This window comes from Rosa chinensis, chromosome 4, assembly GCF_002994745.2.
Source record: "Rosa chinensis cultivar Old Blush chromosome 4, RchiOBHm-V2, whole genome shotgun sequence".
In the NCBI taxonomy this organism is placed as follows: domain Eukaryota; kingdom Viridiplantae; phylum Streptophyta; class Magnoliopsida; order Rosales; family Rosaceae; genus Rosa; species Rosa chinensis.
The window spans coordinates 52216529-52243073 of NC_037091.1; the positions used below are offsets into that span (position 1 = coordinate 52216529).

The window sequence follows — 26545 nt, forward strand, 5'->3', positions numbered from 1 at the left end:
AAAAAAAAAACTGGTGTAATTAATGGCAATTTCTGCCAATGAGTGTTGGTTAGCTGGTAAGTTGGTAATTGGTATAACAAACACTACGTAGATCGGTGGGTTGGGGATTAACAGAGATTCGGGGCAGGTACGGATATGGAGAATCCTAAATAGAATATATCGGGGAGAATGACTTCGGAGACGGGAATGGTATTTTGATCCCTAGCCCCTACCCTCCTCATTGTCATCCCAGGTTGGGAAAAGAACAAAAAGAAAAAAAAAAGAAAAGAAAAAAAAGAAAAAAAAGTGATGCAAAACGACGTCGTGGCACGCGAAATCATTGAAAAACAAGAACCCTTTAAGAGGGTAGGAGTCTGAGTCGAGAAGAAGGCCCCAATTGAAAATCTGAGTGTAACTAGTAATGGCTCACGGAGATTCGAGCCTGGGTGCTCTAAGCGAAGCTTTAAGCTCTTCTCAAATTTCCAAAGAGAAACAACCCACTGATCCCACCTACAGCAATGGAGACGACGACGCTGGTGGCGTGCAGATCACGTGCTTCACTGAGCTTGTCCATGATTCTACTACCCTCCACTTCCAAATCATCCGCCTTCCAAAGCAGGTAGTTGCTTCTTCTGCTTCAATTTCTTTTTCTTTCTTTTTCTTTTTCTACATCGAAATTGGATATCTGCCCAAGTCAAATTTAGGCAATTTAGATGATCAACTTGTTGACTTTTATCGACTAGGAATTGCAAAACTAATGTGTATGAAGTTCTGGGTCAAGAAAAAATCAAGGAAATTTTGCAGTTATGGTGAAATTTTGAGCTGGGTGAAATTTTCTCATTGTTTTTTGGTGTAGATATATGTATGGATTGGTTGCAGCTCTGGAAAATTGGGGCATTTGTATGCAGCAGCACCCACTCGACCTGTAAGTTGGTAATTTTGTTACATATATTTTACCGTTTCGGACCCAACTTTTTACTTTAAGTAATTAGTAATCATTGTCCTGCTGATTGATGACCTGCACAACAGAGTACAGTGAGTGTTACATCCATACTTGGTGGGAGTTCTGATAATACAGGGTCGGGCATTGCTAGGAGATTGGGTAAGTTATCGATCTAAGATGAAGTTGGGTTTGATTTTTTGTAACTTTCTACAAGGGCCTGACATTCCGAGTTCTTTTTTCGCAGTGTCGAGGACTGGACTAAACATAATTCTGGCTTGCAACATTCCTAAGAATAATCCCATGATTGAGGTTTGTGCCCTTTCTATCTCACACACATTCAGAGACACATTTGAGCGTGAGACTATCTGAGTGTGTTTTATTTGTCCGTCTGCATATATGCCTGACTGGCCTGTTTACGATACGCTTTGCTGTCTTGTTTAACTGATCAGATTTCCCCATTCTTTTTGGGATTTCAGTTGGATGCTGAGAAGTTGTTGGTTCAGAAGCTACTCAATCTTGGGTACATAAGGCCAAAGTCACAAGGATTGTAAACCTGTACGGATGCTATTGTAAACCGACTATTTGCAGACTAATGTTGTCCTTGAACAAGTACTAGTTAAGGATCAAATTTTTGTTGCTAATTGATAAGTGTTTCAGCCAAATAGTATGGCATTGTGATATCAACCAGGAATGCAATGATGCACAAAGTTTTGCGATATTTGCTGATTTGGTTCTGAAGTTGTAGATTCTTATCTTGATTGCAAGGTATTTGAGAAAGCAAGCCAACTTGTGAGACTTCAATCATTTGCGATTGGATACTGGTTGTTTGGGATTTGTCTTGGTTGCAAATTATATTCAGGAAAGCAAGCCACATTTCATTGTCAGAATATATATTAGGTCAAACATATACTTCTTTTGTACTGTTTCTAAACTTAAGAGAGTTGAGAGGTGAAATTTTCATTTACCAATTTCAGTTCATCCATCTGTTTTTGAGTTATGCCCTCCATCAAGGGACTTGCTAGTTGCTACTGAACCCATCTGTTTTTAAGAAATAAATTTCTTGTTGGAATGGGGAAAAACCAAAACATATAGAAGTCGATATTGAACTTGATAATGTCATGTTTAGCCCAAGCTGAACGATAACAACGTCACAGTTGGGCCGGTAATATACTTGGTAATCAAGAAATCTTACTAAGCCAAATTTTTCCAAGATTTTCAGGGACCCTATTCCTACAAGGGCTTTGGCTCCTATATAATACACGCTCGCTATAACCCTTCTTCAATTGTTTCAAACTTTCAACCCAGAGAGAACTAATTCTTGGTGCCACCGCACCCTGCCGAAAGATTGAAACCCTTCTTCGATTGTTTCAACCTAGATCGAGAGAACAAAGTCTTGGTGCCACCATTGGAGGTACTGCTGAAAGCCCTCGAAAACTAGTTAAAGGTAATGCAGGGTTTTAGCTTATAGAACCCGTAAATGTTTATGGAGATGTAGTTGTTGTAAATCACGTAATCATGAGAGTAGGCTCTAAAAATTCGATCTCCGTAAAAATACCTCTAATTCTCATAATGTCAGGTTACTTGGCAATCAAGAATTCTCATTAGAGGAACTCCAAACTCTATAGTGATTCTAAGATTATTTATTTTTCACCTGCAGGTATCTATATATTTCCCTCTACAAAAATACATACCTCTCGAGTCTCCATACCTAAAACTCTTTTCAGGGTTTGTTCTTTGTTTTACTATATTCCAAGAGTCATTGGTCGTCACCGCCATTATCTGAGACCTTCGAGTTTTAACCACAGACCCTTCGAGTTCTCGATCGTTTCTTGCCATGGCTATCGTAGTCTCTGACCAAGATGCAGGTAAGATACTCTCTCAACCTAAAGGAAATTTTATGACTACGGAGTGTACGTAAGGGTCAACTCGGCAGGCTTAAACGCCATATATGACTAATCATATATACATACCTTTCTATTTAGATGCAGGAGTTTTCAGATCGTTTTCAGAATCAACACCATTTAGTTACATTCTAAAGGTAGAGTCCTTTTCATTGCTGGCGGATGATTCAATTGCGGAGACAAATGTTAAATGTGAATCAGGGGTCTTCGGAGCCGGAGGATACAATTGGTAATTATATATATTCTATCAATTATTGTACTATCTATACAAGACCACATCTTCTCTCTGTCTCTCAAGACCATATGTCGAGAACAATACTATCATATACAATACATAGAAGTTAAGTACTTACGAATAAACAGTTGAATTAAATTGCTCGGTGGTCGGAAAGGTGGAAGTTGGTAAAATTTAATAGAGCTAAAATCATTTATTACCTTAAACTTTACACTTAAAATCGGTTGTGTCTCCAAACTTCTAATTTAATCGCATGTGCCCTTGTATTTTCCAATTTAATATATTATAAACTTATAATCAATCGTTCACTAATCTATCAATTTATTCATAGCATTAATTTCAGTTTACCTACTCCAACTTTAAGCCAATCATGTTAGTCCCTATTTTTCTAATTTCATCAAGAGTAGCCCTGTGCTCTCAATTTTAATCAGCTGTGTCCAGTTCTCGAAACTCCATCCAAATCTTCCGTCAAGTGATGACGGCGGGATAAGCCTGGACTTCCCAACTTTAGATTTCGCTGATCTGTTTTCTTGGTCTGTTATTCTTTCTTGTTGATTAGATGAAGGGTTTTTCCCTTCTCCTTGAGGAGTTGGCGTAATTATCTTCCCTCCTCTTTTGTAGTATTTTTTACTACTGCCTTTTAAAAAAAATTGGGGTTTGGGAAAGCTTGCTGCTCTCACCCATCTTCCCGTTTTCATCAAAAAAAAAAAAAAAAAAAAAAAAACGCTTTGATGGTGTTTACTTGGGAAATTCTAGTGTAGTGGTGGGTATCTCATACCCACATTTACAAAAGTGAGAACAAATTTTGTTGTTAAAGTTGTAATTTGAGTCCTACTTTGTGTAATCTTAGTTCTAATAATGATATTTACACCTCTTACGACATTTTACAAGCATTTGAACAAATTCGTTGTCAATGTTGTAATCTTAGTTCTAATAATGGTAATTACACCTCTTACGACATTTTTATAAGTTTTTGAACAAATTCGTTGTCAATGTGCATAGCTTATATATGCTTTTTATATGCTTGCGGCACACAGGAAACTTGTGTTCTACCCAAATGGAAACAAGAAGAAGAATGTAAAAGACCACATCTCTCTCTACTTGGTAATGGCCGGGGAGAACTCACTCCAGCCTGGTGAGGAAGTATATGTTGATTTCAGGTTATTTTTGCTTGATCAGATAAAGAGCAAGTACTTGGTTGTTGAAGGTATGTATAAATCATTTATTATACTTTAGTTACACATGTGAACTTTCATGATGCAAAGTGCATAGCTTATATATGTTCAATTTATTTATTGATCCTTTTGTGTTACAATCCTCAGATGCTTTTACAAGGAACTTTTGCTTTCGAAGGGAGATGTCTGGTGCCGTCGGTTTTGATAAACTTGTCTCTCTAAGGGACTTTACTGATGCCTCCAGTGGTTATCTAATTGATGATAAATGTGTGTTTGGAGCTGAGGTCTTTGTTTGTAATGGAAGAAGACCCGTACCCCAAGCAGATTGTCTATCAATAAGGAAGACTACTTCACAGAAGTACAAGCATACTTGGAAGGTTAGGAACTTTTCAAGCTTAGCCGCTCAATGCTATGAAGAACGATTTACGGCTGGAGGCCAGAAATGGTACTTATTATTAATACCCTTCTCTCTCTTTCTTTCTTCTTTTGTGTGACAATTCAATAGATACTTCTCTTACTCTTATTTAGTTAGTGAAGCTTATGATAAGAAAAGAAAAAAAGTAAAAACCAAAGGAGCTAGTGTGTCTTAAGGTTTGATGTCACGTTACATGTTCTTCGATCCATGAGCGCAATAAAATTTTCCAAGTTAATACTTGTTAAAAGTTCACTTCAAATGCTCTTGTTCATGTGTACGTTACTTGTTGCAGGAAGATAACTCTCTATCCCGCGGGTTGTCGCGGTGGAGCGGGTACTCATCTCAGTCTTTTTCTGGCATTAGCTGATCCAGAAAATCTTCCTGATGGCACCAAAATATCTACCAATTATTGCCTGCGCGTTGTAGATCAAATACATGGGCGTTGTATTAAACATAGTGCGTAAGCTTTGGTCGTTATTTCTATTGATAATCTATATATATATATATATATATATATATATATATATATATCAATCAATCAAATGCTTGCTTACGAAAATAAAATCATTCCCACTCTCCTGCTTGTAGGTTTAAGTGGTCATATTTTCAGTGGCACTGATAAGATTTGGGGTTGGCCTCGTTTCATTACACTGGACGATTTCAGACGGGAAGACAAAGGGTTTTTGAGGAGGGATACTTGCATAGTGGAGGCAGAGTTCACGATCAATGGAACTGCTATGGTACTACGTACCGCAGGCGAAAATGACACTAACAATGTCGAAAGATTTGCTGAGGGATCACGCACTTTGTGTAAAAAGAAAACTCTTGTGAACTACATTTTAACTTGGTTCAATAAGATGTAAATAGTATAAAATGGATGTGGCAACTTTATTGCTATTGTACTAAATTTGGTTCAATTAGATTGTAAAATTGGTTCAGCCAGATGTAAAATGAATGTATGATAAACATCACACTATTATAGACAACCCAATCAAATCTACTCTTCCTCCTCCATATCTATTTAGGTGCAGATCTGCACTAACTATATGAGTGAAAAACTAAATATATGAGTAAAAAACAATCATACTCTATTAGGTTACCTAATAGTCAAGAAATAATTCATGATTTTTTTTTGTTCTAATCGAGATTAGATAGTTCATCGAAGACTTCTTAGACCCAGAGACTAATCCATGTGGAGGGATCATGCCAGAACACTTTCCCTGATCACCAAGAATAGATTGAGATTTAACTCCAATCAGCGTGTTGCGGGATTGGAACCCGGGTGTGGGAGTTCCACACCAACCCCCACACCTAGAGGCGCTATAGAAACATGGAATCTATTGCCAGTTTTCAAAAGTTTTGTTAGCTGATTGGAGTTAACAAAACTTTTAAGGAATAAATTTCTTGTTGGAATGGGGAAAAACCAAAACATATAGAATTCGATATTAAGAACAAAGTCTTGGTGCCACCATTGGTGGTACTGCTGAAAGCCCTCGAAAACTAGTTAAAGGTAATGCAGGGTTTTAGCTTACGGGTTCTATAAATGTTTATGGAGAATTGGAGATGTAGTTGTTGTAAATTACGTAATAATGAGAGGGTAGGCTCTAAAAATTCGATCTCTGTTGTAGGAGAATGGAATTGTATGTATATTATTGATAATAGGAGCCCTTTAAATAGGGAGTTACAAGGTACCCAAAAGGTAATAGAATCCGATTACAATTGAATACCTAGAACACATTCCTATTACAACTCTAAACCCTAGTTTGTAGAGGCACACATTATGTCGACATCCTTCAACACTCCCCCTTGTGCCGCTCAAACTTGGTGACGCTTTGATCGTTGCCTCACTAAAAACCTTGCCAGGTAACAAAAATCCTGTGGGACAAAAATAACCCTGGTCGAAGGGCAAAAAGAGCACAACACGTCCTTCACTCTTCGAGATCGAACATGTAGATATCATGCCTCCCCCTGATGTCCATATCTCCCCCAGATTGCTACAATCATGGGAGTTCGGATAACTTTTTTAATCCGATGCTCTTCACATGTTTCTCGAAGGTGGATTTTGGTAACGACTTAGTAAATAAGTCCGCTATATTATCCTCTGATCGGATTTGGTTCACTTGAATATTTAGAAGTGCTTGTTGTTGCTGATTGTAAAAGAACTTAGGTGATATATGCTTGGTGTTGTCGCCCTTGATGAAACTCAATTTCATTTGCTCAATGCAAGCGGCATTATCTTCATAAATGCATGTAGGTTCATCTGTGGTAGACTTCAAACCACAAGTTCCTCGAATGTGTCTAACTACAGACCTTAGCCATATGCATTCTCACATGGCTTCATATAGAGCGATAATCTCTGCATGATTTGAGGAAGTGGCAACAAGGGTCTGCTTTGTAGACCTCTAAGATATCGCAGTGCTTCCCATGGTAAAGACATAACCCGTTTGGGAGAGACATTTGTGAGGGTCAGAGAGGTACCCTGCATCAGCAAAACCCATCAAGACATCGTTGTTATTTTGATGGAGGGGAGGAGGAGCACGGAAGGTGGCGTTTTGCCTTGTGGAGTCTGATCCCACACTTCCGTTATTTCTCTTCTCTCTGTAGGGATAAAATAGGTCCATATCAATCGTACCTCTCAGGTATCGAAAGATTGTCTTTATGCCAATCCAATGGCGGCGTGTTGGCGCAGAACTATGTCGGGCTAACAAGTTCACTGCGAATGAGATATCCAGTCTTGTGCATTGAGCTAAGTACAATAATGCGCCTATTGCACTTAGATAGGTCACTTCAGCCTCTAATAGGTCTTCGTCCTCATGCCTTGGACGAAATGGATCTTTTCCAGGCTCAAGTCTAGGGCTGATCATGAGAGTACTCACAGGCTTTGCTTTATCTTCATTAAAGCGCCTTAGTAATTTTTGAGTATATGCTGACTGATGGATCATAATCCCATCACTACGGTGCTCGATTTCTAGTCCGAGACAAAACCATGTTTTCCCAAGATCTTTCATCTCAAATTCGGATTTCAAGTACTCAGCAGTTTCCTTTAACTCATTTAGAGTCCCAATTAGGTTCATGTCGTTGACATAAACTGCTATAATTGCAAATCCGGAACTTGTCCTTTTTATAAACACGCATGGGCATATTTCATTGTTGACATATCCCTTCCCAATCAAGTAATCACTTAGACGGTTATACCACATTCGTCCAGATTGTTTCAATCCATATAGTGAGCGTCTCAATCTTATTGAAAACGCTCTGTAGTTTAGAGCCACTTGACTTGGGTAATTGAAGTCCATCTGGAACCTTCATATATATCTCTGAATCTAGATCCCCATATAGATATGCTGTAACCACATCCATAAGCTGCATGTCAAGTTTTTCAGAAATTACCAAACTGACAAGGTAGCGGAACGTTATAACGTCCATTACGGGAGAGTATGTGTCCTTGTAGTCGATTCCAGGGCGTTGTGAGAAACCTTGCGCCACAAGGAGGGCTTTGTATCTAACAACCTCATTTTTCTCATTACGCTTTCTAACAAAGACCCATTTATGGTCAACAGGCTTTATATTTGGGGGTGTCAGCATTATAGACCCAAATACTTGTCTCTTTGTTAGTGAATCTAATTCAATCTGGATGGCATTTTTCCATTTAGGCCAGTCTGTTCTACGTTGACATTCTTCAACGGAGCGAGGTTCGATATCATCATGTTCTATAATTCCTTGAGCAATAGAATATGCAAACACATCATCAAAGATAATAGAGTCTCGACTTAGCACCTCATATATACTAGTGTAATTTATGGAGATCTCTCTATTCTCTGGAATTGGTTCTGACATTGGAGCGTCCCCCAATGATGTCTCTTGGACATAACCATAATCCGGAATATCTTCATGAGACGGGTTATTTATGTCGATGATTAATGGATCTTTTTGTGCCAAACTCGTTTTCTTTCTTGGGCGAGAATCCATCGAACCTTTGGGCCTCCCACGTTTCCTTGCTGGGAGCCCAGCCTGAGCCACATTGCCATCACCATTAGTAGCGGCGGCGCCATGCCCAATACCCCTAGGGTTGGCGCCATGTCCATTATTTTTAGGGACATCAATCCTTGCAAGCACATTTGCAGCAGGTATATGTGATCTTGTCACTTTAGCGATATCAGAAAACGCATCAGGCATCGAGTCTGCTACGTTCTGAAAATCGAGAATTCTCCGCACCTCAATGTCGGACTGTGCGGTTCGGGGATCAAGATGAGACAAAGTGGGGACAGACCACGACAATTCCTGTCGTTCCTGTTGAATATTATTGTTCTTATCTCCCCTTAACGACGGGAAGACTGTCTCATCAAAGTGACAATCCGCAAATCTAACGGTAAATTGATCGCCTGTCAAGGGTTCTAAGTAGCGGATAATGTTGGAGAGTCATACCCAACATAAATGCCCAATCGTCTTTGAGGACCCATTTTGGTGCGCTGTGGCGGCGCAATTGACACATAAACTGCACACCCAAATATGCGTAAGTGTGAGACATCAGGCTCATATCCAATAACCATCTGGGACGCAGAAAAGGGTTGAGTGGCAGTAGGCCTCAGACGAATAAGCACTGCTGCATGCAATATTGCATAGCCCCAAGCAGAAACAGGGAGATTGGTGCGCATAACCGATGCTCTAGCAACCATTTGAAGTCTTTTAATGGTGGCTTCTGCGAGACCATTTTGGGTGTGAACGTGAGGAACAGGGTGTTCAACCTCAATTCCAATGGACATGCAATAGTCATCAAAAGTTTTTGATGTAAACTCTCCAGCATTGTCAAGACGAATTGACTTAATGGGATGATCAGGGTGGTGAGCCCTTAACTTAATGATTTGTGCTAGGAGTTTAGCAAATGCAGCATTTCTGGTGGACAAAAGCATGACGTGTGACCAACGTGTCGATGCATCAACCAACACCATAAAATATCTAAATGGTCCGCAAGTTGGTTGGATAGGTCCACAAATATCACCTTGGATTCTTTACAAGAATGGAATATTTTGTTTAGTGTCCTTTGCATAGGATGGTCTCGATCCTAATTTTGAGAGAGAGTAGGCTTTACAAAACGAAGGATGGGCTTTAGAAGTAACCATGGAAGAATCCGGTTGAGCCACAAAGTCACAACTGACTTTAGAAGTAGAGAAAGGAACCAAGGAGGTATTGGGCCGCAAGGGGTAGGCGGCACCAGTCCTATCTTGGACCAAATTTTGGTTCTGACTTCTTTTTGTTTTAAAAAATGGATGTCCGTGTGAAGTCTTTAATATACGGATCATCATATCACGACCTGGATGTCCCAGACGATCATGCCAAAGCCTATATGTGTCAGAATCCCATAAGTTATCTCTTATGACATGGTTAGATTCAATGACTCGAATAGTGGTTGCATACAACCCACTAGAGCGACACATAAGTTTCTCTAATACTCGTTCATATCCGTAGTCATTAGAGGTGATGCAAAGTAACTCTTGTCCATTCTCACAATGTGTTTCCACATGAAAACTATTGGCTCTTATATCTTTAAAACTCAATACGGTCCTTCCAGCCCTAGGAGCATATAGAGCTTCGGTGACATTAATACTTGTGCCATTTGGCAACATAAATTGAGATGGTCCTCGACCATGAATCAATTGTGATGGTCCAACCATCGTAGTCATAGAAGATCGACTAGGCATCATCCATGAAAATAGTTGTCTATGTCGTAGTATAGTATGTGTGGTGCCACTATCAACAAGACATTCCAACTCTCCAGGAAACAAACTGAAAAATAATAAAGTTTGGAATTAAGACATGTCCAAAACATTTAATAATAAAACGATACTTTATTAATAAATGTAGCCAATGATTACATCAAATGGTCTCAAAAATCTAATCCAAAATAAAAGCAAACTAAGACACATTGTAGTCACTCTATCCGTTTGGTAAATCCAATCAAATATGACCAGGAAAGTAGAGAGAGATGTTGGTGGAGCGAGGCTCATTTAAGTACCAATTATCTCAATGACTTTCCTAGACATCATATCTTATTGGGTGCGCCACATAAGAAAGAGTTAATACAATTGTCATTTATTGACTATTACATGATTCTTGGAAAATAAAAAGGACTAATCTAATCAAAGTCTGGGCATCCTTGTGCACTTCATCTTCAGCTTTGAAGTCCTCTATGGTGAGATTAATGTCTCCACCATCTTCATCTTCTTCTTCTTCTACAAGGTATACCTCTTGTTCCCTCAGGTCCCTGTATGCCCTGTACCTTGCAGCTAATTGCTCGCTTGCCTTGCATTGCTTGAACCAATGCTCACTTGATCCACATCAATGACACATATCATTGTGGTTGTCTCCCTTTAATTGAGGTGCACGTTGTGCATGTTGTGGGCGTTCCCTAGGAGGATTGGCGCCTCCACCACGACCTATGGCGCCACCACTACGAGCTATGGCTCCACCACCACGACTAGGGTTGCCACGACCCCCTCTCCCACGTGTGGCATTGCCACCACGTGTATCCGCTCCAAACTTGCGGTTTCCTTCCTGATTAGGGCGGATATATGGACCCATACGTCCTTCATGTCCCTTATTCGTAGGGTTCCGCTCTTTGCGCCCTCCTTTGGGTGCATTATAATTCGCCTCATGAACACTCTTAGTTCCAATGGGCCTTGAATTATAATTCCTCACGAGTATGTTATCATGTTTCTTAGCTATAGATATGATATTGATAAGCTGATGAAACCTCGTAATCCGTCCAGTATTGATTTTAGTACGGTATTGCTTTGATACCACAATGGCTGAAACGGGGAAGGTGGAGAGAGTCTTCTCAATTAACTCTTGCTCTGTGACAGGTTGTCCACAGAATCTCAACTTGGATTGTAAGTGAGGAGCCTCTGAATTATATTCAGCAACAGACTTGAAGTCAGCAAAGCGCAGATTGTTCCATTGAACCTTCAAGTCAGGGAGGAGGGAATCTTGGACATTGCCAAAGCGCTATCTAGCGCTACCCATAGCTCTCTTGCATCCTTGATCGACATATCCTCCAATCTGAGTGCCTTGTCCATATGGCGTCTCATCAAGATAACTGCTTGAGCATGCTTTGCAGGTGTTCGGATGAACACAAGATCCGGGTTAGGTGCCTGGATTATGGGTAGTATTCCCTTTGCAGTGAGATGGTTCTCAACATCAGTTACCTAGCTATAGTATTCTGAGCCTGTTGAGTCAAGCATAGGAAAGTCGAGCCTTGGTTCATTCGACATCCTAAAAATAAGAAGAGAAGATATATTAGTTTCGGAGCTAAACTTCAACGAAAACTAAAATAATAAGATTTCCGAGCTATGCTACCAAGAAATCAATCTCCAAGAATCTCTTTTGGATTAGACCAAACAATAATTAATTTTAATATAGTCACAATTTGATGCTTACGGACGTTCTTAGTCCAAGTATTGTGAACACTCTTAGTTCACACGAACGCTCTTAGTTCGTTTAATTATGAACACTCTTAGTTCCTACGAACACTCTTAGTTCGTTAAGCGTGAATCCCCACAATTCCGCTTTGTTAAATATCAAAATCATTTGACAACATATATTCCAATATTTGCAGAAAATAAAAGGAATTTAAATACAAGAAAGCAGCAACCTTAATTATAAAAACTTATGTGATTGTTCTTGGCTTGAAGACACGCTCGTGTTGGAGCAGGCATGTTGGGGCAGCAGCAGCAGGTTCGTTTGTTTTTCTGGGCTTTCATCTTTTTTTTTTTTTTTTTTTCTCTTTTTTTTTCTCGCGTCTTCTTCTTGTTTTCTTTCCTCTGTTCTTCTTCCTCCTAATCTGCAGGTGGGTGGCTGGAGCGTGCACGGCTGCAGGTAGCAAGCGTGGGGCAGGGGCGCAGTCAGGCATGGGCGCTAGTCGCTGGCAGGAAGGATGCAGCAGCACCGGGGTAGGAGGCTGCAGGTCGTGCGGCAGATGGCTGGGGCTGCGGTAGGAGGCTGTGGTGAGGCTGGTGCGTGGAGCTGTAGGGCGAGCAGCAGGGGGGTGCTGGGCTACGGGCTGGTGTGCAGCGCGGGCTGGAGGGAGGCGGCTGGAGGGCTGAAGGCGGGCTGGTAGCAGGCTGGTGCGCAGCAGGAGGCGGACTTGCTGTAGGGGGCAGCAGGGGCTGCAGTGGGCTGCTGTCGAGATAGGGTTTAGGGAGGAGAGGACTGCGGCAGATTTTGTGAGAGATAGTTTTAGGGTTTTTTTCTTTTTCTTTTGGGCTAGGGTTAGAGTGTCGTGCTGATAACGTGTTGTAGGACAATGGAATTGTGTGTGTATTATTGATAATAGGAGCCCTTTAAATAGGGAGTTACAAGGTACCCAAAAGGTAATAGAATCCGATTACAATTGAATACCTAGAACACATTCCTATTACAACTCTAAACCCTAATTTGTAGAGGCACACATTATGTAGACATCCTTCAACAATCTCCTTAAAAAATACCTCTAATTCTCATAATGTTAGGTTACTTGGTAATCAAGAATTCTCATTAGAGGAACTCCTAACTCTGTAGTGATTCTAAGATTATTTATTTTTCACCTGCAGGTATCTATATATTTCCCTCTACAAAAATACATACCTCTCGAGTCTCCATACCTAAAACTCTTTTCAGGGTTTGTTCTTTGTTTTACTATATTCCAAGAGTCATTGGTCGTCACCGCCATTATCTGAGACCTTCGAGTTTTAACCACAGACCCTTCGAGTTCTCGATCGTTTCTTGCCATGGCTATCGTAGTCTCTGACCAAGATGCAGGTAAGATACTCTCTCAACCTAAAGGAAATTTTATGACTACGGAGTGTACGTAAGGGTCAACTCGGCAGGCTTAAACGCCATATATGACTAATCATATATACATACCTTTCTATTTAGATGCAGGAGTTTTCAGATCGTTTTCAGAATCAACACCATTTAGTTACATTCTAAAGGTAGAGTCCTTTTCATTGCTGGCGGATGATTCAATTGCGGAGACAAATGTTAAATGTGAATCAGGGGTCTTCGGAGCCGGAGGATACAATTGGTAATTATATATATTCTATCAATTATTGTACTATCTATACAAGACCACATCTTCTCTCTGTCTCTCAAGACCATATGTCGAGAACAATACTATCATATACAATACATAGAAGTTAAGTACTTACGAATAAACAGTTGAATTTAGCTCGGTGGTCGGAAAGGTGGAAGTTGGTAAAATTTAATAGAGCGAAAATTATTTACCACCTTAAACTTTATACTTAAAATCGGTTGTGCCCTCAAACTTCTAATTTGATCGCATGTGCCCTTGTATTTTTCAATTTGATCTATTATAACCAATCCTTCAATAATCTATCAATTTATTCATAGAATTAATTTCAGTTTACATACTCCAAGTTTAGGCCAATTTTCATGTTAGTCCCTATTTTTCTAATTTCATCAAGACTACCCATGTGCTCTCAATTTTAATCAGCCGTGTCCAGTTCTCGAAACTCCATCTAAATCTTCCGTCAAGTGATGACGGCGGGATAAGCCTGGACTTCCCAACTTTAGGCTGATCTGTTTTCTTGGTCTGTTATTCACTTATTCTTTCTTGTTGATTAGATGCCTTGAGGAGTTGGTGTAATTATCTTCCCTCCTCTTTTATTGTATTTTCTACTACTGCCTTTTAAAAAAAATTGGGGTTTGGGGAAGCTTAATGCAATCACCCATCTTCCCGTTTTCATCAAAAAAAAAAAAAAAAAAAAGCACTTTGGTGGTGTTTACTTAATTATTTCCTTTATCACAGGAAACTCGTGTTCTACCCAAAAGGAAACAAGAAGAAGAATGTAAACGACCACATCTCTCTCTACTTGGTAATGGCGGGGGAGAACTCACTCCAGCCTGGTGAGGAAGTATATGTTGATTTCAAGTTATTTTTGCTTGATCAGATAAAGAGCAAGTACTTGGTTGTTGAAGGTATGTATGAATCATATATTATACTTTAGTTACACATTTTAACTTTCATGATGTAAAGTGCATAGCTTATATATGTTCAATTTATTTATTGATCCTTTTGTGTTACAATCCTCAGATGCTTTTACAAGGAACTTTTGCTTTCGAAGGGAGATGTCTGGTGCCGTCGGTTTTGATAAACTTGTCTCTCTAAGGGACTTTACTGATGCCTCCAGTGGTTATCTAATTGATGATAAATGTGTGTTTGGAGCTGAGGTCTTTGTTTGTAATGGAAGAAGACCCGTACCCCAAGCAGATTTTCTATCAATAAGGAAGACTACTTCACAGAAGTACAAGCATACTTGGAAGGTTAGGAACTTTTCAAGCTTAGCCGCTCCATGCTATGAAGAACGATTTACGGCTGCAGGCCAGAAATGGTACTTATTTTCTTTCTTCTTTTGTGTGACAATTCAATATATACTTCTCTTACTCTTATTTAGTTAGTGAAGCTTATGATAAGAAAAGAAAAAAATAAAAACCAAAGGAGCTAGTGTCTCTTAAGGTTTGATGTCACGTTACATGTTCTTCGATCCATGAGCGCAGTAAAATTTTCCAAGTTAATACTTGTTAAAAGTTCACTTCAAATGCTCTTGTTCATGTGTACGTTACTTGTTGCAGGAAGATAACTCTTTATCCCACGGGGAATGGTGGTGGAGCGGGTACTCATCTCAGTCTTTTTCTGGCATTAGCTGATCCAGAAAATCTTCCTGATGGCACCAAAATATCTACCAATTATTGCCTGCGCGTTGTAGATCAAATACATGGGCATTGTATTAAAAATAGTGCGTAAGCTTTGGTCGTTATTTCTATTGATAATATATATATATATATATATATATATATATATTTATATATATATAGCTTAGGAAAATAAAATCATTCCCTCTCTCCTGCTTGTAGGTGTAAGTGGTCGTATTTTCAGTGGCACTGATAAGATTTGGGGTTGGCCTCGTTTCATTACACTGGACGATTTCAGACGGGAACACAAAGGGTTTTTGAGGAGGGATACTTGCATAGTGGAGGCAGAGTTCACGATCAATGGAACTGCTATGGGACTACGTACCTCAGGCGAAAATGACACTAACAATCAGAAAGAAGTCAATGTCGAAAGATTTGCTGAGGGATCGCGCACTTTGTTTAAAAAGAAAACTCTTGTGAACTACATTTTAACTTGCACTACTACAATTTGGGCCATAGGGCGCCGACACAGCCCACCAATATGTTTCGGTGTTCTTTCGATATTGGTTTATCACCGTTATGTTACATCGGTGAGTTTGTGCAGAGACAGCACCGATCATTAGTGGCCCAAATGTAGTTTTGATTAAATAATTTCAAAGTTTTCTCATAGGCCATACTATTTTGTGTCCATATTTACAATACAGCCACTATGTCACATCCGCTGTCAGCAAAACAATGCTTTTTACGTGGGTTGGCAGGAAAACCAACTAACATTACTTCAAAAAAAAAAAAAAAACAAACAAACCCACCTTTACCTTCACGGCTTCACAGCCTTCACTATCCTTATTGCACAACTCTTATCTCTCTCTCTCTCTCCCTCTAGCCTGTTCATTCGTTCATCTACTTCTCTAACTCTCGTCGCCGATTTTCCATAACATGGTCATCGCCCATGATCGTTTTTGCCTCTTGAAAATAGATGGGTTCATGTCCTCCTCCAAACAAATCACACCAAAATTGGGTTTCGATCTGCCGATTTCGATTTTTTTTAAATTGAAGCCTTACATGAATTTTCATTTGTTTTTAATAATTTATCTTGCTCCCATGATCATTTTCCAGGTGAATTAACATTTCAGCACATAGTTTCATTGTCAAAAGTTAATATATTTACTTAATCTTTTCTTTCTTATACTGTATACATTTTCTTCTTGACATTTATTTAAGGAACATTGGGAGTTTATCTTCTTTTTTCTTTCTAATTTTTATTTTTGGAATTCTATATTGTTAGGTTGTTTTGGTATAGATCTAGGGAAGATTCTGACCTCATACTTGTGGCATTGGAGCTTCAGCAAGGTTGCACAGGTACTCTCATTACCGGTCTAAATCTAATGCTAAAATGTCTTATGTACGTTTGAAGAGAAAATATAAACATAAAAATGATAACTTGCGGTTCTATGTGCATGATATTTCATACGGATTTGAAGTATAGGCTAGGTGTGTCAATGTCTGTTTAGATGAACTTTGTCATTCTCTGTTAAATATGTTTGAACTTTTGATAGATTTTATTTTAGGGGCCGTGACCACTTACCCGATTTTAGGCTAAAAATTGTCCACTTACTCCACTAAGAGTTTTTTAACCCCATTTACCCAAATCTAAAATCTACTGACAGTTTTGCCCCTATTAATTAACTCTCAGACTCTCTCTCTCTCTCCTCCCAGACTCTCTCCTCTCTCTCTCTCTCTCTCTCTCTCTCTCTCTCTCTCTCTCTCCATGTCTGCAGATCCGACGCCGGGTTCGGGTTTGAAAATGGGTTTGGTTTGCCGGAATCGAGGGAGAGCCAGGCAGATCGGTTGCTCAGTCTAGTTCCGTACGGCCACATCGATGACGACGGTGGAGGAGATCCAGGTAGGTCGGTTGCTCGGTCTGGCTCCGTACGGCCACATGGATGACGACGACAGTGGAAGAGATCCAAGTAGGTCGGTCGCTCGGCCTGGTTCCGTACGGCCACATCGACGACGACAACGGTGGAAGAGATCCAGGCAGGTTTGTTGCTTGGTCTGGCTCCGTACGGCCACATCTACGACGACAACGGCGGAGGAGATCCAGGCAGGTCGATTGCTCGGTCTGGTTCCGTACGGCCACATCGACGACGACGGTGGAGGAGATCAGGTCGCTGACGGCGGAGGGTCTGCTGACGCGAGTGGCGGGGATGGCTGCAAACTACATGTGGCAGTGGCCGGCTGGGATTTGGTGCCCTGTTTTGGGTGCCCAAAGTAATCTGGGTTACCCAGATGGCTGGTGTTGGGCTGATTTCATGAAGATATTTCTGGGCTGTTTTTGGGTCTATAACTTTCATAGTTGCCTAGTTGGTTATAATTGGGTTGGCAATAATAAGATTATTGGGAGGCAATAATAATATTATTGGGGGCAGTAGACACATTATTGGCCCCCAGTAGACTTTGATACGAGGGACAGGGATCACTATAGTGTGGTGTTTTGATAAGTTACATGTTGTTTTCTGTGTATTAAAGTCAAATTATCTGTGAATCCTACAAAAAAGTGCATTTTTGGTGGTCTATTGGGAGGCAGTAATATGATTACTGGGGGCAATAATATGATTACTGGGGGGCAGTAATATGATTATAAATTGATCAATTGTTCCTGTAGTGTATTCATTTTGGTTTTGGGAGTTCATACAATTCACTGGACGGCAATAATATGATTTTTGGGAGGCAATAATATGATTACTGGGGGGCAATAATAGCCGGATTCCGAATTCCAGTCATCGGTGGCTGGATTTCGGTTACCGGTTCCCGGAATCCGGTCACCGTTCGCCGGTCGCCGGAATCCGGTCACCGTTCGCCGGAGACTGCGCCAGCCACTGGTCACCGGAGCACAGCAAGGTGGAAGGTGACTTCTCTCTCTAAGTGAGAAAGAAGGGGAGGGCAAAAAAGTCTCAAAAAAAAAGAAAAAAGAAATAATTGGGTAAAGGGGAAATAATCCCTTAGAGTGTTTTGGGTAAATGGGGTTAAAAAACAGTTGGTGGAGCAAGTGGGCAATTTTTAGCCTAAAATCGGGTAAATGATCATTTTCCCTTTATTTTATTGCAGCTGTTTAATTTATTATGTTTATGCAAGTTATTAGAGTACCTTGGTTACTAAAAACATAACAAAAACAGTCTATATTGGCCACTATTATGATTGAAAGAAAAAGATATGCATACATCAGTTATAAGCAAAGCCTCACTTCTGAGGTTAACAAAGAAACTAGAGACCTAAAACATAAATTGGCATCGGTATATCTCTGTTATCCAGAAAAAGTCTACCTTTGCTATCAATATTCAATCATGCTGGTAACTATTTGCCCCTTTTTTTTTCTTTCTCTAATCCTGAGTTTGCATCCATTATGTACTATTTCATTTATATCCAGAATCCCCCAAACCTTAGTTTGGCAATGGTTTTTCTTTGAATTTTATCCTCATTTACCTTGTCTTCTATCCATGTTGTTTCTGAAACTGTTCATCATGTGTGAGGGAGGAACACTACTAGCAAAAAGAGCAACACACACAGATTTTAAACACACTGACATTCACACTGATAAAAAATCAGTGGGTTTTAACTTGTAGATACAGACATCCGTGAGAATTGAATGAGTGGGTCCCATACATGAAAATACTGACACATTTACTCACTGAAATCAGTGTGTCTAGATTTTCTCACAGATATCTGTATGTACCAAGTATTTTGTCAATACTGATATCTGTGTGAATCTGAAATAACAACAAATATCTGTATGAAGTTTTACACATATATCTGTTACAATTGCTACTTTTCCACAGATATCCGTGTGAATATTTGATTGACATATATGATGTGACATGTTTGCATCTCACACGGATATCAGTTGTATTATAGTTGTTAATACATACTGATATAAGTGTGTGTTGAGGAATATACAAAATGGACTGATATTAATTTATTTAGAAATCAACAACAACATCAGATATTAATTTCACACGGATATCAGTTGTATTATCTTTGTTAATACATACTGGTATCAGTATGTGTTGAGGAATATAAAAAATGGACTGATATTAATTTATTTAGAAATCAACAACAACATCAAATATTAATTTCACACCGATATCAGTGAGTTTTGAATCAATCTCACACGGATATCAGTGAGAGTTTTGCAAAACAATTCCCAAGAATTAATAGCACGGAGACCTTTTTACTTCTCCAATCTCTCTCCTCCCTTATTGATCAAAGAAACGAATCTCTATCTCTCCTCAGCCTCATATTTTTGAATGCCCCTTTCTTAACTCTTCTTCTCCTCTCTCTCTGCTACCGGGCTGGTTCTTTCCTTCAATCTCTTTTGTCTACTGTGATTCCTCAATAAAATTGGTTGATCTACTGCAATGGTGAAGAAAGAGATGCAAAAGAGGTACTGTCTTTCACAATTTTGATTTTGTTTTGGCATCTGATTTCATATATGTACTTACTTTTTCATTTATATTTTATAGCTTTGCTTGTTCGACATCATTTTCAACCTGGAAGGCTCCGATCTACCAAAGGCCCCAACTTCCCAATGTCGCAATCTCTCAATCTGTGATCTTTTTGGTTTCTGGGTTTTGTGTGGTGGGTTTTTGTTAATTTTCAGTTTGGGTTTCACAAAGTTGAGATTGAAGATGGTTGCCAAGTTGTGGGTTTTGATTACTTTGAAGAAATTTTGGTCGGAATCTACGTCTCTCAGAACGATAACGTCCCCAACATCGATAAGTTTGCCAAGACCTTCCTCCTAATCGGCAACCTCGAAGAGACTTACCGGAAGCCCAAGAAAAGGGAGAGAGACGAGATCGAGATCAAGATCTAGATCTAATTATTATCACTAAATATAATTATATTAATTAATATCATATTATTTAAATAAAAAAAATGCTAAAATTATAATTGTATAAAAGAGATGAATTTTTTTATTTTTTTAAATCTCATCAGTTCTCACACTGATGTTAAATACCAAAGACTTTTAATGGTATATACCGGATATTGGTGTAGAGCTGGGTCCCACTAAAGATTCACACTGATTTTTTTTATCAGTGGGGGAAGACCAAAGACCACGGCACCAAATGAAACAGACGTAGCATCTGTGAGTGTAGGGTAGCCATTGGGCTTCCCATACAGATTTCAGTAGCTATTAGGTTCTATACACACTGATTAAAATCAGTGTGTATAGCTCTTTTTGCTAGTAGTGGAAGTTATCAATAGTCTTGGCCAGAAAGACTATTGGCTATCCCCAAGTGGTATAGCTTTTGAAGTGAATTAATTTAAGCTGATTAGTAGATTTATGAAATATTTACAATGCTAGTGGAACTTGAATAGAAAGCTGGTACAAGATGACCATAGGAATATAATCAATTTTGAAGGAGAATATAACTATTGAGTTGGATAATTCTGTTGCATGTAGGTAACCATGGTTGAAGCTAAGTGCGTCAAAAGTTTACATGCTGTATTTAAAGAGGTATGATGCTAACTATTGAGTGTTGATATAGTGAATAATGCCCTTAACAACTCCAATTTTATCATGTGCAATGTATATTGTGAGACCTCTAGCAATTGATATTAGAAGTAAAACTTGCTGACACATGAAAGATAATACACAATTCTACAGGAATGGAATTTATTTTGGTGATTGATAAGTGTGGTAATAAAGTCAAGTTAAGAGACAATGCACCTTTGGACTTGTCGGATTCTCAATATTTTCCAACTTTGTGTATGTTGGACTGTCAATTGTAAAACTAGGGAAAATGATTCTTTCTCCTTTTGATTTCTCCATAATCATCTCAGAACTTGTTGATTTGATATATTTAGAAATGAACTGATTTGTGTGATTTTTGCACAGGATTTTGTGATTATTGTTGTCACCAATCCCACCAATCCAGACTGCAATCCACCAAATCAGAGGTGCATCATTATAGACATTTTACAGTTACTCAGTCTTTCTCAACCGGTTGTATAGGTAGTTTACGTATTAAATTAGAAAGTTATGGTTATTTAGATAGATTTGGACTCTAGTGTTCTGTTATGATGTATACACACTTAAATAAAGATTATATATTGAAATCATTTTGATTGTGCTGATATTTATCTCTAAATGGATGTATATTCTTTTCATTATAATTACAATTTTTAATTTTTAATTTTTAATTGAATGGGTGTATTTTGATTTATATAATTTGTTAAGTAAAGTACGTAGCCTATAGCCAAGTTGGCACCAAAAAATTTGGTGCTTATTTTTAGAAACAACCCAACAAGTTTTGCCACCGTTCTGGAATAGTGTGAAAGGGAGAAGGAGTAGGTGACAGTATAGTGGGCCTGGAGTAGACTTTGGCAGCTTTTGCCTTGATTTGAAACTGAGACACCGTTGTATGAATTGGTGTATTATGTTACATTAGAAACTGGGGTAAAGACCACTGACATCAAAAGGGTGGCTGCATAGTGGCTAATGTGATAAACAGTGTCAATTGTAGCCAACTCACACCAATAATGGATGGTGTCCTATAGCCATATTTCTAGTAGTGTTGGTTCAATCTGATGTAAATAGCATAAAATGGGTGTGGCAACTTTATTGCAATTGTACTAAATTTGGTTCAATTATATTGCAATTTTGGTTTAGTCAGCTGTAAAATGAATATATGATAAACATCACACTACTATAGACAACCCAATCAAATCTACTCTCCCTCCCCCATATCTATTTAGGTGCAGATCTGCACTAACTATATGAGTGAAAAACTAAATATATGAGTCAAAAACAATTATACTCTATTAGGTTACCTATTAGTCAAGAAATAATTCATGATTTTTTTTTATCTAATCGAGATTACACATTTCCTCAAAAGCTTTCTAAACCCAGAGACTAATCCATGCGGGTGGATCATGTCAGAACACTTCCCCTGACCACCAAGAATAGATTGAGATTTTAACTCTAATTAGCGTCAGCGGGATTCAAACCCGCGTGTGGGAGTTTCACACCACCCCCACACTTAGAGGCTATAGAAACATGGAATCTATTGCTAGTTTTCAAAAGTTTTGTTAATTAGCTGATTTTCTTTTGCTCTAATTTGATTTGCAGAAGAAAAAAAAAACGCTCCTAGCCTTAGAGAGCCAAAAGAAAACGAAAGGAAGAATCCTTCTGCGGCACGCCCACGTGGCGGCGTCGTCGGACGAGTTAGGGTGGACCTAATGTCTAGTGTTGACTATTCGTGGAATAAGCACAGTCCGAGTGGAGGATACGTGCATGGTGGCTTCGTTGTCAAAAACGAGGGGAGGTTTTGCTGAGGAAGATCATAGCAAGTTCAATGGTTGGTGGGTGGGGTTGGGATAGATCTCACAGCATTTGGTAGGTGGACAATGAGAGGTGACATCTGTGGGTGGTGCGATGACAGAATTCGAGGGACCTAGATCGGATCGGGGTGACCCGAGTTAGTTTGGGTCGTTTGGAGTCGCGTTGTGGAGTAAGGGTGGCAGCGATGCGTGTTGGCGTGTTGGGGAGGGCGGAGAGATGGGGGGACGGCCTGAGGTTGCTCGCTGCAGTGGGTTGGCCACTGATGGGTGGATGGCGTCGCTTTGGGTGCCAGCAGCAGCCTACTCTATTGGATTGGGCTAAATGCGTTTTGGGCCTGGGCCTGGGCCCAAGCTCCATTGATTTTATGCTTTATTGTTTTTTATTGTTATTTGTTAAATGTGCCTTTATGCTGGCAATAAGTTCTTACCACTCTGTGGTAGGGCAACGTGGGCTTGGTCCTAGTATGCACACTCTGTGTGCCTTGCCTGGCCCAGCGATGAGACGAGCTGTTTGTTTGATCAAATAGACGCAACCTACTAGTGGCAGAATGAATTGAAATTGAGTGCCGCCAGATTTATTTCCGTGTGGCAACATAGTGGGAAATATGTGCTATTTATAATGATGTTTCTTCGTTATAGAGTTATCTTTCCGGTATGTCACAGCTATGTCAAAGCAAATTGAGTAGTCATTCGTGCACTCTTTGCTAATTGGTGCTTGATAGAATACATAGATTTTGTGGAAAATCTTGGTATTATTTCAGGATGTTCTCTTTATGCTTCTTGTAATATAGGGTTCAGACTCTACGTACCGCCCCCACCCCACAATGTATTATGTAATTTTATTAATCAAGGCTTGAGAGCAGCGACATCAGCCCAATTTTAAAAAAAAAATCTTTTATCTCATGATTTATGAATAATCAATGTGTCATTCTTTCCAAGCTGAAATCTTGCCATTAATTGTTTCTCTTTCTAAGTTTCGAACTTGTCTGCAATGAACCAAGTAAAATGTAGACCAAGAGATGGCGTCAATATATCTGTTAGGTTGACCCCGTCAACTCACATAGGACAGAGAAGTTGAAACTGTAAAGAATGAAGTTACCACAGGGGCTTTTAGGGAAGAAGGAGAGAGGCGGCTGCATCGAGGAGGAGATAAAAGGTCCAGTCTGAATAAACCATTAACCTGCAAACAGTGCACAGTTGAAGTCTTCTCCCTCGTCCTGCAAAGAAGAAAGTGTGAATCCGATAAACAAGTAACTTCCTGAACCCTAAGAAAGCGTGATTGTCGGTTGCGTTGATTATTTAGGAATATTACAAACCAGAAGATGAGGAAGACGATGGTGTGAAAAGCTGGGTCTTAAGCTTAGGCTGCTGGGTTTTCATGATCAGGTTCCGCCACCTCTTCTAATTAATTTATCTTCTTCATTGTTTTTGTAACTATCACTTGATCAATTTTGATGTTTAGCTCTTTGTTTTTGATGGGTAGCATAGTTTGCTTTTGATTACATGAGGCATTTGTACGTTTTGAGTGAATGAGTATTGACCAATGTGGGTTGTCAATTTTTTTGATATCCTTACAATTCCTGGGAATTCTCACCGCTCTTGAATCCCAGAGCAAGTCATTAAAACTCTTTTTAATCCCATTTTTAACAAACCACCCCGGGAATTCTCACTTTGCTTATATTTGAACATTTGCTTACATATGCCAAGTTATAGGTCCCAGAGCTGCAATCAAAATCAAAGGTAAGCTTCTTTCCTCTTTTTATACAAAATCAGAGAGATGGGTTTGAGTGCCGCTTATGGCTAGATTACTGAATTTGTGGGCTCTGAATCAACCTATAGGTTAGAAAATTTTTATTCATTGGATCTTTTAGGAATCACACATTAGTGTGCACATTAGCTGTTTGAATAAATGCTCCAAATGCAATTTTTTGGCAAATGTCTCATGCATTTTACATTTTTACCGTTCACTTCCAACAATAGCTAATTCTCGCGGTTTTGTGTTTTGTGACTTCCGTGGGGATATGCTGTCTTTGATTGCAACTGCATATGTGAAACCCAGCCTATTACCCTTGTGCAAATTTCAGCAACCTATGCTACTTAGAGCTTTATTTGCATGCGTAGTTTTAAACATTTGTTAGAGACATGAGAACATTTCTACATGATAATATGTCGAATGTGTCCTGCTTGTGCAAAGCTCTTGCTTGTAAATGATTTTGCTAGAGTTCAGTTTTTGCTCTGTGAAGCTCTTTAGTAGGGGGCATTTCACGCACGACGACTGAAACCAATCCCTGCAATGCATTTGAGAGTTGATATATGCAGTATACTAAAAACCAAACAATCAAAGAGGAACTTATTGCGAGCACTAATGACTCAATGCTCAGAAGTGTTACTACACTGATGTGTCCTTAAGTTTGTTTATGCCTACCATGCTCTGCATCCGAGGCTTGGAATTGGGTAGCTATACTGGTTTGGTTTTCTCATTGCATATGCTGTAAACCCAAGGATGAAAGATACAGATGTGATTTGCATCTAATGTATCTCATAAGAGTTCATTTACCAGTGAGGCATGTTATTGGCTCGCATTAGTGTTTTTTTTTTTTTCAAGATTGTGATCCATACTTTAACCATTCTTTCAATCTGACAGGCAGTTGGTTCTTTCCCAAAGAAGAGGAAAATCAGACACTTTAAGGTAGTCTTTTGGTTTGTTTAAATAATTTTGGGCAGGTCTCCATAAAAATGTTTGGTGGAGTTATATAATTTTATAATTGTCCTGCATTTAGTAAGTGCCATCCAGTACTTAATATTTGGTTCCTTTAACTAGCAGATTGAATTCTCTACCTATTTATTAAAATAAAATAGAGCATGGTACTCTCCCACATTTATACTGTTCTGATGAAAAATATGAAATCTGGCGTATTAATCATTGGTGTTAGGTTGTTCCTGCTAATTTCTTTTAAGCTGTTATTAAATCAGTGCTATTCAAGCTTTCCCTTATTGTGTTTGTAGAAATTCAATGAAAATTAGTTTTTAAAATGTGTAGATGTACAACCTGTTCTTATTCTTAAATTTTTCCATTCTTTTGCAGGAAACTCTATAAGCTGAGATTAAGATGCTCAGGAAGAAGCTGACCTTTAAAGCAACTCCAATTCCTAATGCTGATCCTATTTCTAATATCTCTAGGTAGTTGTTCAAGTCGATAGCACCTGTTGAGTTTAAGGGTCTGTAGATTCTGCAGTTTGCTGATAGAAGCAGGGAGTGCTATCACACTAACATTAGCAGAGAGGTCAAGGTACATAAGATGGGTCAACTTGCCTAGGCTCATCAATTCTTAGGTTATGTAGATCTAACACACGCAAGCACCTCAAGTTTGAAATGATTGTATTGTGACGATGCTTGATCCTGAAGTGGTAATGCTGATTTCAATTTCACATTGGTTAACTTTTTGTCAAATCAATTTTATGGACCATTTGATTGTTCTTTTTCTTCAAGCAGTGAACAACATTTTCCAATAATAGAATCATTGTATGCATATACCCTTAGTTCTGTGCCATACATTAGTTTTCTGCATACCTTTTGTTAGCATTATGGCCAGTCTCTTGATCTTGACAAGTGACTGCATTCAGCTTATTGTCATGTTTCAACTTGTTGTATGAACTCATCCAGAGCCGTACATACAAAATTGTTAACAACAATTCCATGGCAATAGCGTGGGCGCTTTTGCTAGTCAAATCTAAGAGTGCTCTGCCTACTCTCAAATAGCACAACTTGGGCATTTACTTTTCAGATTGCCCTGACGAGGGCATTTTTCTTTTATTTTGAGCTAATTTCACAAATGGCTCATCCAACAACCCATACCCAAAAATCAACTGA

The 26545-nt window shown here is 39.2% G+C and overlaps 3 protein-coding genes and 1 long non-coding RNA gene across 4 annotated transcripts; all 4 read left to right on the plus strand.

The window, feature by feature from the left end:
* The first annotated feature begins 353 nt into the window (after positions 1-353).
* On the plus strand, positions 354-1756 carry LOC112198351 (proteasome assembly chaperone 4). Its single transcript, XM_024339456.2, has 5 exons — positions 354-598; positions 836-904; positions 1009-1081; positions 1167-1231; positions 1399-1756. The coding sequence occupies exons 1-5, from the start codon at positions 401-403 to the stop codon at positions 1471-1473; spliced, it is 480 nt and encodes a 159-aa protein (XP_024195224.1). The 5' UTR covers positions 354-400; the 3' UTR covers positions 1474-1756.
* Positions 1757-2264: 508 nt separating this feature from the next.
* Positions 2265-12598, plus strand: LOC112199518. The gene is made up of 9 exons (XM_040518792.1): positions 2265-2366; positions 2728-2787; positions 2905-3052; positions 4096-4265; positions 4381-4678; positions 4941-5104; positions 5237-5388; positions 12337-12379; positions 12492-12598. The coding sequence occupies exons 2-9, from the start codon at positions 2757-2759 to the stop codon at positions 12596-12598; spliced, it is 1113 nt and encodes a 370-aa protein (XP_040374726.1). The 5' UTR covers positions 2265-2366; positions 2728-2756.
* Positions 12599-14507: 1909 nt separating this feature from the next.
* Positions 14508-15957, plus strand: LOC112199519 (MATH domain and coiled-coil domain-containing protein At3g58360). The gene is made up of 4 exons (XM_024340526.2): positions 14508-14620; positions 14736-15033; positions 15275-15438; positions 15557-15957. The coding sequence occupies exons 1-4, from the start codon at positions 14521-14523 to the stop codon at positions 15955-15957; spliced, it is 963 nt and encodes a 320-aa protein (XP_024196294.2). The 5' UTR covers positions 14508-14520.
* Positions 15958-16298: 341 nt separating this feature from the next.
* Positions 16299-21335, plus strand: LOC112200520. The gene is made up of 4 exons (XR_002936347.2): positions 16299-16450; positions 16620-16693; positions 20796-20849; positions 21231-21335. It is a non-coding gene; the product is annotated as an uncharacterized LOC112200520 (long non-coding RNA).
* Positions 21336-26545: the final 5210 nt, after the last annotated feature.

Coding starts and splice junctions, on each gene's coding strand:
- LOC112198351 (XM_024339456.2), top strand. CDS start 401: ATGGCTCACGGAGATTCGAGCCTGGGTGCTCTAAGCGAAGCTTTAAGC. Junction 599..835: donor TCATCCGCCTTCCAAAGCAG/GTAGTTGCTTCT, acceptor TTTTTGGTGTAG/ATATATGTATGGATTGGTTG. Junction 1,082..1,166: donor GGGCATTGCTAGGAGATTGG/GTAAGTTATCGA, acceptor CTTTTTTCGCAG/TGTCGAGGACTGGACTAAAC.
- LOC112199518 (XM_040518792.1), top strand. CDS start 2,757: ATGGCTATCGTAGTCTCTGACCAAGATGCAG. Junction 2,788..2,904: donor AGTCTCTGACCAAGATGCAG/GTAAGATACTCT, acceptor CTTTCTATTTAG/ATGCAGGAGTTTTCAGATCG. Junction 4,266..4,380: donor CAAGTACTTGGTTGTTGAAG/GTATGTATAAAT, acceptor TACAATCCTCAG/ATGCTTTTACAAGGAACTTT.
- LOC112199519 (XM_024340526.2), top strand. CDS start 14,521: ATGGCGGGGGAGAACTCACTCCAGCCTGGTGAGGAAGTATATGTTGAT. Junction 15,034..15,274: donor ACGGCTGCAGGCCAGAAATG/GTACTTATTTTC, acceptor TACTTGTTGCAG/GAAGATAACTCTTTATCCCA. Junction 15,439..15,556: donor TGGGCATTGTATTAAAAATA/GTGCGTAAGCTT, acceptor TCCTGCTTGTAG/GTGTAAGTGGTCGTATTTTC.